This window comes from Macrotis lagotis, chromosome 1 (assembly GCF_037893015.1).
Source record: "Macrotis lagotis isolate mMagLag1 chromosome 1, bilby.v1.9.chrom.fasta, whole genome shotgun sequence".
Lineage (NCBI taxonomy): Eukaryota > Metazoa > Chordata > Mammalia > Peramelemorphia > Peramelidae > Macrotis > Macrotis lagotis.
The window spans coordinates 167,260,388-167,276,942 of record NC_133658.1 but is presented as its reverse complement, the minus strand read 5'-3'; the positions used below and the strand labels follow the sequence as shown (position 1 = coordinate 167,276,942).

General features: G+C 33.2%; 1 protein-coding gene across 3 annotated transcripts in view; it reads left to right on the top strand.

Moving 5' to 3' along the window:
- The window catches only part of LOC141504386 (centrosomal protein kizuna-like), a 163,075-nt gene that overhangs the window by 130,815 nt on the left and 15,705 nt on the right, over positions 1–16,555 (top strand). For all 3 annotated transcript variants that reach the window (XM_074209341.1, XM_074209339.1, XM_074209340.1), the window contains 2 exons: positions 12,026–12,139; positions 15,226–15,322. In XM_074209341.1, coding sequence (XP_074065442.1) covers positions 12,026–12,139; positions 15,226–15,322 — 211 coding nt within the window. The remainder of the gene's footprint in view (positions 1–12,025; positions 12,140–15,225; positions 15,323–16,555) is intronic.

Sequence of the window (16,555 nt, the reverse complement as noted above, 5' to 3'; positions counted from 1 at the left end):
GAAGAAATTGTAAAAAATGGGAAAAGTCCTACATGTTCCAAAATATTCATAGCAGTTCTTTTTGTAGTAGCAAAGTACTGGGAATTGAAGGAATTCCCATCAATTGGGGAACAGCTAAACAAGTTAGGGTACTTGAATACTATGGAATATTAGTGTTCTATAAGAAACCATAAATGGTTGGACTCTAGAGAAGCAGGGAATGACTTACGGATCTGATGCTGAGTGAAGGGAGTAGAGTCAAGAGAACAATGCACACAACAGCATTATGAGATGAACAATCTTGATGGAAGCAACTCCTCCCAACAGTTGTCCAGAGAGCTAGGACAACTGTATTAGACTGGCTATGGGACTTGACTGTGGACTATATTATCCCCAACCAGAAGGGGGAAAAAAAACACAAAAAACACGCAGGAAAAAAAAAAACAATCCTTCTAAATCTAATGAACACTTTATAAAAATTATCTCTTATGTATCTTTTTCTCTTAATCCTAATTCCTCATGCCAAAAATTACTAATTTGTAAATATGTTTAACAAAATAGGTATGTAAAATGCTAACCTAACTGTTCCCTACTGAGGGGGAAGAGGGTGGGAAGGAAGGGTGAAGGGAAATTTTGTAACTTGGAATTATGCATGTACAAATGAATAAAGATAAAAAAATAAAGAAAAATAGAAAAAAAAAAAAGCTTTGAGATTCAGCCACATGGTGCTGAGGCCAATATTGTTCCAGAGGAAAAGCCAGAGCTTCTAACTTAGAGGGAGAAAAGGTTTCAGCCCTATGAGAATCTAGAAAAGAAAAAGTATCATTTTCTTGACTTTTTTTTTGAACTGTGCATCAGTTCATATAGATCTTTCCTTGCCCCCTCATAGTCATTTCAGTTTTTACAGTGTAGTAATATTCTAATTTTTAATAGGATGGGTTTAACAATTTATTTAACCACTCCCCAATTCATGGGCATTGATTTTATTTCTAGTTCTTTGCTATCACAAAAAAAAATGCTACTATAAATATTTTAGTATATGTGGGAACTTTATTTTTATCCATGGTTTCTGGAGCATAAACCTAGTAGAGGAATCTCTGGTTGGAGGGTATGGATATTTTTATTACTTTATTTGCATAATTCCATATTGCTTTCCAGGATGCTTGTTCCATTTCACAGCTCCACCAACAATATAATCTTGTGCTCATAATTCTACAACCCTCCAATCAAATCTATACCTGAACTATAGTTCCTTTTACATTATCTCGAATAGATAATATTTATTTGAAGACCTCTAGTAATTGGAAAATCACTACTTCCTGAGACAGTTCATTGTACTTGAATAACTTGAATTATTAGGTTGTTTTTTCTTATATTCAGCTCACACCTACCTCTGAAATTTCCTCCCACTGCTCCCTGTTCTGCTTTCTGGGTCAAAGTCAATTAAGACTAAACCTTACATGTGACAATTCTTCAGATACTTGGAGATCCCTATTATGTGTCTTCTAAGCCAAAATGATATGAGAGAACTTGATAAGGAATATGTATTATTTTAGCTAAACTTTCAAGAATATTTGGGATTTCAGTTTCCTTCTATCGCCTCTCAGCACCAATTTTAGAATTCCTATCCATTCTTTAAATCCCAACTCAAATACCATCTTCTATAGAAAAGTGGAGACAGTTAAGTAATGGAATCAAGAACTGAAGTATGGAGGTTAAGCCTCATGTGGAAAAGGGATTCCTCTTTACAAACAGACAGAAAAAGGAGAAATTGGCAATGATACAGAAAAGTTGTGGAGATTGACAGAAGGGAGCTGAGGGAGTTTGCTTTGACCTTAGCCGCCTTCTAAGGGAAGAAAAGGGCTAAGTTATCTTCTTTGTGTTGAGGGTAGGGATGTGGTTGAAGATTTGATGAGAAAAGATTTTGGAGCACTTTGTATACAAAAGTAAAATTGCTTTTGACTAGGGACTAATAAGACAAGACTTTCTTTAAGTAACATGGTTTTAAATCGGGTTTTAAAGGGAATTGTAGGAATTTCTCAGGGGAAATGGGAAAATAGATGAACCACCAATTGAAATCCTGCCCATTTCCTTCAAGATTCAACTGAAATGGCATCTCTTTCTTATGTCTTTTCCCTGATTTCTTCTAGATGGAAGCTTTTTCCTTCCTATCAGGGTCATGTAATTATGTACCTTCCTTTTATGAGCAACCAATTCTCATCTCCTAACAATATATTTGTGTGTGTATGTATGTGTGTGTGTGTGTGTGTGTGTGTGTGTGTGTGTGTGTGTGTGTCCAATTTCCCCTCTTCTGGATTATAAGCTCCTGAAAGCAAGTATTAACTCATTTTTTTGTCATTCATAGCACCTTGGAAAGTAATGTGTGTAGAGCCAGTACTCCATCAGTGTTGCATCAAATTTAATTGGAAGAAAAATTAATACAAAGGAAGACAACCAAGATGGAAAAGAATCTAGAAACTAATATCGATATCAAGTATTAAAGGAACTGAAATTGTTTATCTTCAAAAAAATCTAAGTAGAATATATAATAACTGCAGATACTGGAAGGGTTATCATGTGGAAGGATTAGATACATTCTATATTATTCTACCGGCAAGACTCAAAATTAGTTGATAATTTTGTAGGAAAGTGCATTTTCATTCATTAAAGATAATATGTATAAATTAGAAAGATTACTAATATTTAGAATTTGTCTCATTGTGAAAGAGGATAATGAAGTGATGAATTTCATGTGAAGTATACATACTAAGACTCTTGACCACTTCTTAAGGATATTAGAAGTTGAACTAGATAGCTTCTAGGGTCTCTACTCAAATATCTTCACCTTTGTACAGGCTGCCGCCACCCCCCCCCCTCCCATGCCATGAGAACGAGAATATGAATGTTTTCCTTCCCTCTGATTGCTGGATTCCCTGTCTTCATAGCTGCTTAACAGACCCATAAGTTTTCAGAAGTTTATCCTTTGGAAACACATAGCTGTCCATAGTATTACTTTAATGTTCTTTTTGTTTTGTTTTGTTTTGTTTGAAAGGCATTGCCCAAGGTCACACAGCTAGGTAATTATTAAGTGACTGGGTTCAAATTTGAACTCAGCTCCTCCTGACTCCAGGGCCAGTACTCTATGCACTGCAGCACCTAGCTGCCCACACTTTAATGTTCTTAATGTTACGGATATTCTTGTTTAACTTGGAGACTTTTGGGAGGCCAGATTGGGTTGAGGGGGCAGGGTTGACTGCAAGTTAAGTATTTGAAATTCTCTTTTAGAAAATGATTGTATTTATGTTTTATACAAACATATATGTGAGAGAGGGAGGTGGGGAGAGGGAGAGACATCTCTCTCTCTGAAGCTGTTAAAGCAAATGGATATTCTTGTTCAGTGTGGGTTAGACTAAATGGTCTCCAAAGTCCTTTCAGCTCTGAAATTCTGTTATTCTGGGATTCTTATTTCCTGTACATGAAAAATTTGAGATATTCAGATGTAATTATTCTCTTCTGTCAAACCTATCATTATTATAATTATAATTGCTCTTTATTTAGTCTAATTTTACAGGGAGGCTACATTTCACTTATAGTTCCCTATATAAAGTTTGGGGACTAGTCAAAAAATTGCTAAATTCATCAAAATTTATTAAATAAAAAGCATTATACTCAGTGCTAAGGCCTGAAAGGTGGAAAAATAACACAGCTCTTCCTTCTAGGAGACTGCAGGGTACAAATTAGAGCTCAACATGCATAAAAAGAAATGCCATTGATAGGCTTCATAAGGAATGTCTCATTTAAGGCTTAATATATTTCATGGAGAAGATAAAACTTAAAGGAAAGAAAGTATGTCATTCTGCTTGGAGCCATTGCCTTTCTTTTTTACCTTAGTCCTAGAACGATGAGTGATGGGTAGACTGCCAAGTGAAAATTACAGAAGAGAGGTGTAATTGGTTGGACACCTGCAGAAGTGTTTGGACTTTGATCTTCATCTCTTCACATCAACTCCCTCAAAATAGCACAATAAATAAATGAATGAATGAAAAAATGAATAAATAAATAAGCAATCCTATGCATATTTAATACTTTGAAACCATGTCCCAAGAGGTAGAATAATCAGGATATAATGTTTTGCTGAGATAATTTCAAAAGGATTAAGGTAATACTTATCAAGCTGATACAGCCTCCTTTTGAACAATTTAGTACTCAAAACCTAAAATTTCTTACATTAAAATTTTTATTTATGTTCACACAATTTAATTTTGAGCAAGTAAACTTGAATAACTGATCCTTGCAATTGATTCAACCTCTACTACATTACGGATTTCCTTATAATCTTTTTAAAGTTAAGGTCAGAGATCTACCTAAATCACTCATTCATCCTGCCAACATTTTTCCCACTCCACGTGCCCATCCTGGCAAAGCCCTTCTCAGTAAGCTTGATGTGAAAGGGCCCTCAGCTTTTATCTTGAGAGGATTAATCCTCTGAGAATATCCATTCAGTCTCTTTTTCTTTTGACACTGGTTCACTTGGTCAAGCTGTGTTGAAAGTGGTTCCCTGGCTATGCCATTTCTTCTTGTTATTCCTTGGTGAGTCTACATGTTCAAAGTCATATTAGAGTATGTTAGTTCAGAAGCTTGTCTGTGCATCAGTTCAGATTTGAAGGGCACTACTTGGAGTTTTCTGTAATGCTTTGCAAAACATTTCTGCTTGAGTTTGTCATCATTTATAAGAAAAACTTTAAAATGCAATATTGAAATAGAGCAAATCATGGAAAAGAAAATTTTTGCAATTTTTAATAAACAAAACTCTACTGTGATAACATTTGATCATCAGAGTACACCATATAGAGAACTTCCTTGCTTCTATAGGAAAAAATGTTTTACTTTTTCCTTTATATTTAGGGGACCTTCTCATTATTTCAAAGCTCTATATGTTGTCTATAATCAAATTTGTTGGTGTTGCTGCAGCTCTACCTTCTGTAAACCCTCAGGCTAGGGTGGACCAGTAGAGGCAAAAATATGAATTACTAAACAAATGTCTGATTATCTTTGATTAGGTTCCCTTTTGTTAGACTCCCTAAAGTTTAGATGCAACTGACTTTTTAGGCCTCCATAGGCTTAGTGATCTAGTTACATTCTTGCAATGTTTTAATTATTGATCTTTATGAAATGTGTAGAACAATAGGTGGAACACTAGGTCTGGAATCAGGAAGACTTTAATTCAAATCCATCCTTACTATATGACCTGGGCTTAACCTATGTTTGCCTCAATTTCTTCATCTGTAAATGGGCATAATAATTGTGGTAATAATAGCTCCTACCTCCCAGCGATGATGTGAGGATCAAATGAGATAATATTGTTAAAGGATATAGCACAAAATCTAGCTTTATAGTAAGTACTATTATATTCACACATTATTATAACTGCCATAATGATTATTTAATATGTTTTTATGATTCTTGTCATAGTATTAAATAGCATTGGCAAATAAACCATTTTCTTTTTGTTAATTTATAGTTTTTAAAAGAATTTAAACAGGTGTACATTTCAATATAAAAGGGAATAACAAATGAGAAATTGTGTTTTTTCCTGACTCCTTGATATTCTTTCTCAGCTCTCTGTCAGACACATGGTCTGAATTTCTATCCCTGACCTTTTCTATATTACATTGATAAAAATACATAAACAAAAGTATTTTCAGTAATCCATCATGATGTAAAAGAAAAATTAGATATTGTATATTCCTCATTTTGTATTTAGAATAAAATTTTTTCCTTATAGTTTGACATGTATTGTTTGAGTTAGAGCTGTTTTGCTGTATTTTTATTGTAACATTTTCCTCTACTAAGTTTTGGGGAGTTTTTGCTTGTTGTCTTGATTTAAGATTATGAAGGCCCATAATCCTAGAAGAGTTGTTAACTTGGCAGTTTCTGATTGATAATAGTTGATAATGTATGATCTTCTTCCTTATTTCTATTTATGTGTTATTTCCTATTTTAGCACAATTTAGAATCAAACTTTTCCACTCCATTCCAGTCTTCTCTCTTCTGACCATATAGAGTTTAGTTTTCATTTGTAGCACAGTCTTTTTCAGGCTTGGCATGCTAGAGAACTTCTCTTGACCTTTGAGAGGAAATCTTATTATGAGGCTAAAACTTGAACACAATTTCTAATAAATTTAAATAATGCTTAAAGATTCAAGAAATGCTAAAGACAGAATTATTTTGCAATTTTTACTCTTTATATATCCCTATTCTAAAACTATGGAATTATTTTAGCTAAATGTAGTTTGAAGTCCTCTGTGACTTCATATTACCATATCTAAAATGAAGCCTGTTCTTTCTTTTAAATTTTTTAATATATTTTATTGACATTTTTTGTTTCTTCCATCACCATAATTTCCCATGTATGCCACCCTGAAAACTATCCCATTTGACAACTAGCCTTTTTTAGAAAGTGAAAAAGAGTACAGTGTATAGAGTGCTGGACCTGGAATCAGGGGGTCCTGAGTTCAAATATGACCTCAGACACTTACTAATTACCTAGCTATGTGACCTTGAGCAAGTCACTTAACCCCATTGCCTTGCAAAAAAGAACTTTAAAGAAAAGCGAAAAAACCTTTTTTTCAAAGTTAATTTATGATAATAATTTGTGGTATATGAGAACTAACTGTTCTTTATAGGTTTGATAGACTTCTCCTTTGAATCCATCAGGTCCAGGGTTTTGTTTTGTTTTGTTTTGGGTTTTTTCCTATGATAGTTCCTTTACAGCTATATCTGTTTCATTTTCTGAGATTGGAGAAAGATTTCTTTCTGGTCTTTTGATAGTTTGAATATTTTTTTAATGTAGTCCTCTCTTTTGTTTTCTCAGTTTTGATAACATATAACTGCACAATTAAATTGATTGAACTGAAAAAGTATAAAAACATTTGCAATGCATAACACCTTGAACCTCCTACCATGAAAAAAGTATATTTTAGAGATGTCTAATCATATCCCTTCATTTGAGTCCCAATTGATCAATTTTGTTACTTTTGATTTTTTGATATCTTTGTTCTTAACATTTATATTGCTATAGTTAGGTATATTTTTCTTAATTATTTAGTTCACTCTGCATCTGTTCATGTAGATTTTTCCATACTTATCTTTATTTATGATACATTTAACTTCTCACAGTGCAGTAATAGTCTATTACATTCACATCCCAGTTTGTTTAGATTTTCAAATTTAGTTAATCAAAGTTAAATCCTCAAATGATGGTTTATTTTAATTAGTCTTTTCTAATTTCCTGTGAAAATTTACAAGTAGGAGACGGATAGGTGGCGCAGTGGATAGAGCACTGGCCCTGGAGTCAGGAGGACCTGAGGTCAAATTTGCTTTCAGACACTTAATAATTACCTAGCTATGTGGCCTTGGGCAAGCCACTTACCCCCATTGCCTTGCAAAAAAAAAAAAAAACAACTTAAAAAAAAAGAAAGAAAATTTACAAGTAAACCATCATGTCATCAGTAAATAAGGGATTTTTTTTTTCTCCTCTCTGCCCATCTTCATTTCTTAATTCTTTCCTCTGGTCTTATTACTATTGCTAACATATTAAATATGCAGAAAATTCCAGAACCACATCAAATAACAATGGGGAAAGTGAGCATCCTTACTCCTCTCCCTATTTACTGGCAAAGGTTATTCTCATTCCATATGATACTTATTTTTGGTTTTAGATAGTTTTTTCTGATGTATTTTTTTAGGTTTTTTGCAAGGCAAATGGGGTTAACGGCTTACCCAAGGCCACACAGCTAGGTAATTATTAAGTGTCTGAGGCTGGATTTGAACTCAGGTACTCCTGACTCCAGGGCCAGTGCTCTATCCACTACACCACCTAGCCACCCCCTGATGTATTTTTAAAAGCATCCCTGTATGCCTGTACTTTTGTACTTTGTAAAAGTTTTTTCTGTATATAGTAAGATAATAACTTGGTTTTGGCTATTTTAGTTTTTATTTTGATTATTTTTCTTATGTTGAACTATCCTTGCATTCCTAATACAAATCCCACTTGATCATGATGAATGTTTTCCTTGGATATATAGCTATAATTTGATAGGATTGAGTCATTTATTAATTGTATTGTGTTTTATCTTTCCCCAGTTAAAATATTAGTAATTTATTTGTCTCATAAAAGGATTCTAGTATGGTTTATTCTCAACTTTTGGAGAATAATTTGTGAGGTATGGGGTACTAACTAACTAATTCTTTGTATTCATTAGGTCCAAGTTTGTCAGGTTTTTTTCCTTTGAAAATTCCTTTACAGCACAATCTGTTTCTTTTTTTCTGAGATTGGGTTACTTAAGATCTCTACCTGGTCTTCTGATTGTTTTGGTATTTTACATTTTTGAGGGTATTCCTCTATTTTTTTTTGTGTGCTCTCAGCTTTGGTATCATGTAATTATGTATAATAGGTTCTGATCATTCTGCTTGCTTCTGGCTTTGCTGTGATCTCACCTTGTTCATTTGATTTTCTCTTCTCTTTTTAAATCAGATAAACTTAGGTTTGCCCATTTTATTAGTCTTTTCAAAGAATTAGCTTTTAGTATTATCATTTCTTTAGGATTTTTTTCCATTTCATTTCCCTTTTAATTTTTAAAATCTCCTCTTAATGTGCTTATTTTAGGTTTGTTTCTTTGTTGGACTTCTAATTTTTTAAATATATATTCAGTTCATTAATCTTTTCTCACTCTATTTTGTTAATGTGTGATTATAAAGATATTTTTGTTTTGCTTTTCCCCTGAGGACTGCTTTGGTTATCTCAGAAGTTTTGGTATATTGTTTTTGTAATTATCATTTTCTTTTACATTGTTTCTATGACTGACTCATTGATACAAATAAGATTTCATTATTGCCTCTATTTTTTTTTTTTGTTTGTGGCCCTTGAACCAATTTCTGTTCCTTCTGCATTATGATCTACAAAAGATATATTTGACTATTTCTGTCTTTTTACTTATTTTTTTACAGTATCTCTGTGTTCTAGTATATGGTCAATTTTTGTAAAAGTTTCACATGGTGCAGAGAAACATAGATATATATATATACTTTTGCTTTTCCCTTTTAGAAGATACTATAAGTCTTTTAACAAGTATCTCCAGAAATTTGTTCAGTTCCATGTTTTTCCTTTTGTTTAAATTTTTGTAAACTTTTTCCAAAACTGATAGAGAAATATTGTAATCCCCTGGCAGTATTGTGTTATTGTCTATCTGTTGAAGCTTAAATACTGTTTTCTTTATGAATTTGGATGCTAAGGTGGTTATTTGGAGCATATTATTTGGAGTTTATTATTGATATTGGTTTGTTGTCTAGAGTTCCTTTCAGCATGACATAGTTTCCTTTTTTATCCATTCAGTGTTTTTGCTTTTGGATTCACGTGATGCATAGCAAGTTTTTTTTTCATCCCCTCATTCTTATTTTATGTCTATCTTTGGGTTTTTTATTTTTTTTAATAAGAAACAGATTATAAGAAGTGGCATGCCTTTTGTTTTTTTGTATAATATCTTGACCTGCTGACCCCTAATGAAGAAGGAAATGGTGGAGATGGTGGGAGGTAGGGAAGGAGAAATGTGGAGAAATATGTAGGAAGTTTTTTTAGTTCATGGATATGGAAGAAAGAGATCAAGAGTGTGGTTAGAGGGTATAAAGGAAAGGGATGGAAAAAGTGATGAGATGATTAAAGGGAGAGGGAGGAAGTCAAAAGGATAAGAAACTAGGGATAGTATATTTCATTGGAAAGAATGGTAAATTTTTAGTCAGAGAATTAGGGTTTGAATTCAAATCTCTAGTCTTCACTTACCCTCTATCATGTCCCTTCTCTAGGCCTCAGTTTTTTTTTGTATGTATAAAACTTATATTTACGTGAGTTATTTGTAAATAACATTTTAAAGAATGAGATCCAATTTCTTATTTTAATTATACTGTTTTTTATTTTAATGAAACTCAGTGTTTTGATATTAGGGTCTGTTAGTATAAAAGAAAAGAAAGTATATTCTTACATTCTGTCTGTAAATATATAAATTTCTCATCCTACACTTTATATTTGGTGTCTTCAGTTTTATACTTATGTCTTTGCAATAAATGTTTATTTAAGGGCAGAATATTTCTTACTTAAGCCCTCTGAATAAATTTTCTCAATTGTTTTTGCCAGAAACCTGGTGAGGCAACTTAACTTTTGTCTCCATTTTGCAAACAAAAAAGACAGATTCCAAAGAGATAAAAAGGAAGGGGGAACAGAACAAGCAATATACAGTACTTCTCATGTGCCAGGCACAGTTTTGGGGTTTTTTTACAAATATTTCATTTGTGAGTCTACCTGCTGTTATTGTCCTCATTTTACAGATGAGGAAACTTGAGACAGAGAGGTTAAGTGACTTGCCCAGAATCACACAGCTAGTAAGTGTCTGAGGTCTTATTTGAACTCAGGTCTCCCTGACTCTAAGCCTGGCATTCTTTCTGCTGTGGCATCTTTCCCCAAGCCCTGCTGCCTCCAAAATAGTTAAGTGTGGCAAACAAAGAGAGACCAATCCTGTTATCTTGTTCCCCTAATATAGACACTTGGACTTTTCACTTTCCCATTAAAACAAGCCAACAAACAAACTAACTGTATTTTGGATTTACTTGGTGCTCCTTTATCCTCTGGTCCCGCACTGCTGCTGTACCAGGATGGAGCTCTCTCTGGACATGACATCTCCTTGTTCCATGCCAGATTATTGTCAGCTAGGTGGTGGAGGGGAGAGGCACTTCACAGTGTCACACAGCAAGCATCAAACTAAAGCACTTTGCAAGTCTTAAAATGATATATGACCAGAGATGGCTATGTATTAGAGGAAGGGAAAGGTATAAATGTTTATACATTCTTACCATGTGCCAAACACTGCTGATCACCAAACAAATATGATTTCCTTTGATGCTCACAACAACTTATGAGGTCGGTGCTGTTATACCCATTTTAGAGTTGAGGACACCAATACAAACAGGTTAAATCTCTTGGCAAGGGTTACACAGCTAATAAATGTCTGTGACCTGATTTTAATTCTGGTCTGCTTGACTTGAATCCTGGGCTCTATCCATTTAGCCATCTAGTTGCCTTAACTGATATTATCTTATTAGCTATTATTATCATTGCTATCACCCAGACCCCAGGGCAACCAGATTATACACTTGATAGTGCCAGACCTAGAATCAGCAATATCCAAATTCAAATTTGCCTCAGACATTTATGAGCTGTATGATCCTGGGCAAATCACTGGACCCATTTGCCTCAGTTTCCTCATTTGTAAAATGATCTGGAGAAGGACATGGTGATACACTTCAGTATCTTTGCCAAGAAACTCCTGAATGGAGTCACAAAGATGGACAACTGAAACAAGTGAACAACAGAAACCACCAGACCTCACTTAAATCATATGTTAGCAATAATATGTGGCTTGACTCATAGATCTCCAGTCAGTCAAGAAACATTTATTTGGTGCTTACCATATACCAGGCACTGTGCCAAGCATATAGATTACAAAGAAAAGCAAAAATGTGGTTCCTGCCCCAAATTCAAATATAAAGAAACTAAAAAAATTTGATAAAGAAGTCACTTTGAAACTTGTAAGACTATCACTCTCTATTCTGACTTTCTTGCTCTTGTTGAAAGGACTAGAGAGAAATTAGTCATTGATCCTCTTAACTCTGCCCACACAGCTCAGGTTCAAGGTTTATGGTATTCAAGTCCACTGGGTTTAATCAGATTTTTTTACCCCCAGTATTTCAAAATTGATACATTAAGAAATGTATATTTACACGAATCATTCAAAGGTTTAACCTTTTGTTCCTATCTAGCGTTAAAGGCTAGAAGATTCCATTCTTAAATTCATACAGGTTAAAAAAAAGAAAGGAATTAAAAGTTCTTTTAAACTGTATTTTTATTCTGTATAAAGGAAATTCCTTAGCAGAATTAAAAGAATACATCTTTTTGGATAAGAGAGATTTCAATGATTTTCATGTTTTATATTTGCAGAAACAAAGGCATATCAATTATTGAAGCAGTCCACATTACTGGATAATAAAAACCAAACTGAAGAAAGATACCAGAAGGAAAGAATGGGAGCTGGGTCTGATTTGCAATTAGCAGGTAAGTTATAGGGAAGCAAATTAATTCTTTCATCCCTTGCATACTACAGTTGTAATTTGTTTGTTAGCAATTAATTATTTGTTAACCAATCAATAAGCATTTCATTACTACATAATATGTTTTGAGCACTGAGTCAGATTTCAGAGACAAAAATAAACCAGTTTTTGCCCTCAAGAAATTTACAGTCTAACAGAAGAGGTAACATATACATATATAAAGCTATAGAAAATAAACTCAAAATGAATACAAGGGAGTTTTGTAAGGAAACAGCAGCAGCTTTGTGGCTCAGGAAACTCTTCCTGTAGAAGGTGACACTTGACCTGCTTCTTGAAGAAAACTTGAGAGAAATTAGAAGAAATAAATTCCAGATACTGAAAGCCTCAAGTCCCAAGGCACAAATGCAATAGAGAAAGGATTATACAGTCATAGAAATGGAATTAGAGAAGATTTTTAGAGATAGAAATGACCTTAGAAATCATCTAATCTAAGGGTTCTTTTTTCTGTAGACTCTAAAAAGACCCACAGAAATATTTTAGGGAAATCCAAAAACTTTTTTTGGGGGAAAAATACACCCTTGTTTTCACTAACCTCTAACCAAAATTTAGCATTCCCTTCCATTGTGAATGTTGGCAACAAACCAAAGTGCTATTAGTAATACCATTCCAGTGACTTTTTTTCACCAATAAAAATCACAGAAATTTTACTATCATTTTATAGTTGTTGCCTTCCCTCTGAAATTACCTCCTTTTTACCTCTTTACTTATATTTTTTAATGTATATGTTTATTTGCTTATTGTTTCCCCATTAAATAAAATGTGAACTCTTTAAGGGCATGGACCATGTCTGTTGGGTACTATGTACCTAGTACAGCCCCTTGCACATAATATGTACTTAAAATATGATTGTTGACTATCATTTACATTTATCATTCATTCAGAATTACTGTATATAGATATATCACTAGATATAATTACAGTCTTCCTGTCTACAGATGCTTGTGTGGCATAGCTGGCCAACTGTTGTCCAGAGTACCAGCATGCCATGGGGGTCCATAACACAAAAAAGTTAAGCCCCTGATCTGGTAACCCCATTTTATAGGTGATCACACAGCTGTTAAGTAATAGGACCAGCTCTCTTATTGGGAAAACTTCCATGAATTGATGTAGAATGAAGTAAGCAGAACAAGAGAACAATTTATACTATAGCATTAAAACTGTAAAAAGAAATAATTTTGAAATAATAAATAATCAATGCAGTGATCAAATATGATACCAGAGGACTGATGATAATGCATGCCATCCACCTCCTTTTTAGATTTTGCAAGGCAATGGGGTTAAGTGGCTTGCCCAAGGCCACACGGCTAGGTAATTATTAAGTGTCTGAGGTCAGATTTGAACCCAGGTACTCCTGACTCCAAGGCCGGTGATCTATCTACTGCGCCACCTAGCCACCCCACTGAACCACCTAGCCGCCCCCATCCACCTCCTTTTTAAGAAATAATTGACATATATACAAAATGAGACATTTTTTGTCATAGGCAATATAAGAATTTGTCTTGCTTAACTATACTTATTTTTTATCAAGATTTTGTTTGTTTGTTTCCCCCAGTGGGAAGAAGGGGGGAAAATAAGTTATTGATAATTGGAAAAAATAAAATTTAATTTAAAAAAGCACTCATTTTCTGTATAAAATTGGCCAGGTTCAAGATATAAATAAATTATTATCTATAATTTTTGTACCACCTGAGACATTCCTTAAATATTTTTATACTATTAAATATTTAGCAGAGTAGTGGTAGTTGATTAGCCTAAAATAAAGTTCCTTGTCCACAGTCACAAACTGAGTTGAATTCAGGGGATATGTAAAACAAAACTTAGTGTCCATACTGGCTAAGTTACTTTTTCCATTTGACCACTCTGCATTATTTACAATATTTTCTTACATTAAGATTCTAAAAGTGCTTCATATTTAGTGTGTGTTAATGGAGTTGTAATCTAACTATCTTCTTATTCATCTCTTTCAACCATTATCACATTTAAGCTTTTTTTTTTGGTAAACTACTAAATCTAGTATTAGTAAACTAATGATCTAAAGAAAGAGAAAGAATAGATATTTGTTGAGGAAGGAAAAATATATGGTACAGATTACTATATTTGATATCAAGAAGTCTTTCTAGTAGGGTTTTCAGCAAGATGTCTGACTTTTTTTTTTTCTTTGCTCTTGAACTAGTTATGAGACTAATGCCTTATGCCTCAGGGTCCATCTCAGTAACCTCTGACTCATTAAACTCATTGATATTAGCAATGTTCTTGACAGAGGTAAATTTTCATTAGAATTGTTTTACTATTGGGGTTAAAAATGGACTAAGCTTGTAGATTCTGCAGATTAGAAATTTATCAGATTCTTTTCTCAAAGAGGCCTCTCTCTGGTCTGTATTTCTCAGGAATTAGCTGTTGAGGAAAAAACTTGTAGCAAAAATATACAGGAAAGAAGATCATAAAGATTCAGGAGTCAAGGATTCCGTCTACAGGCTAGGAGCACCATGGTGACAGTTCACCAGACTCCTGGGAAAAGACTGACTTTTATATTGCCCAGCAGTGACCTTTCAAACTGGTTAAGGAGTGTCCTTGGTGGGTTTCAGTGGGAAATGCATTTTGTTATTTTCAACTAGAAAGATAGGGCATTTAGCATTGAGGTTTGAGGGTGAGTGACATAGATAGTTCAGTCCAAACAAAGTCTGTCATTTTTCAAGTCTGGTAAATGATCACTGACCATGTATTATAAAACTTATTTAATATGCATTGATATAAAACATTCATAAGGCTTCTCTAGTCATTTATCGACATTCAGACTAGAGCATTTATGGTTATTTTATTCTCTCCTTATTGTTGCTTTGTCTAAGTATCAGAGTCTACAGATAATTCCACCATGGGCTTTCTACAATGTATGAAGGTTCCTTATTTTTGTTCCTTAGTAATCTCTTCTCTTGACAGGGTTCTCAAAGTTATTGTGTCTTTTTTTATTCATCTGATTTTATTGTTGAGGATCAACTAAACATTTATATTTAGCATTTTTGTTTATCACAGGCTTGAATATTGGCAGCAGCACTTTCAAGACAAAGACAAGTAACGAAATTGGTTCAGAAGCTAGTTTTTCATCTAGTGAAGGAAGTCCTTTGTCAAGGTAAAGTCATTTGAAAAGCATTACATTTTTAAAGGCTTTAACAAGATGAGAAATGTCACTAGAAAATGAATAAAACTGACTATATATTATTTTGTTTAGAAACTTGATGGAGGGTTAAGTCTTGTGTTTTTGTTTATGTAAAAATAGCAACTTAAACTTTAGTAATACCTTTGAAAATATTTGCACCAAAGCCAGGTATTGTTTTGCAGCTGTTGTTTTCTCATTTTAAGACTCAATTGACATCTCAGTGAACCACAAATTAGCGTGTACAGCTGCTCGCAGTAGGGCTACTTAGAGACCAGACAATAGAAGTTGTCAGGAAAAGGGCAGATATAGAACATAAAGTCTTCAAAAAATAAAGAGGTACATTTCTCTTTTTCTAGAGGCTTCTGAGATATAAACTAGTCATAGTTGGATATTCATTTTTGTTTTCCTTTTTAAAAAAAATTCTTTAGTGCTAGACTATACTTTTATCTGCCTTTTACTTTCAAATTGAATACATTTAATTAATTACTTAGTTTTCCTAAAGGATACTGTTTATCTCTTTTTTATATGTGTTAATCTAAACACTTCCAATTCTTACTTTGTTGTTCCCCTAGTTTTTCATCAGTGTGAAATTCTAATCAAGCAGTAATAATCAGGTTACTGTTGGGGAATCCCTAGATAAAACTGTAGAAAGCCAAAATATTCCTTTGCTTTAGCTTAAATGTTTAAAGAGAAATTAGAGTAAAGTCTGTGGTGTACTATAGCCTTGTGGGACTAAATATTCTTTATAATATTTCTATTTCAAATAACTTGTAATGTTATTTTTAAACTTATCTGTTCAATTCAAATAATCTACATTTTATAAAATCATATTCTGAAATGTTTTTTCAAATTAAAAGTTTTATTTTAATTTCTATGAAAATATTCAAGTTTTTTTCTAAATAAAGATAAGGAAAATAGATTGATTTTAATTAAATTCTATTCTTTGTAGAAACTTGATAAATTACAATATTCAGATTAATACTCTGAATTAAAATTTTTTTTATTTATATTAATAGTAAATGTATTTTTCTATATAAGTAATGCTTAATATTTTATTATGGGTAATTTTTAAAAAGAGCTTTTTAAATAATGATTCAATAAATTAAAAAGCATGAACCTTTCAGAGAGGAAGGGGAGACAGTAAATTCTCCCAATACTTTGTTTTTACCATGGGAATAATCCTACAAATTCTTAATTTGTAAAGGT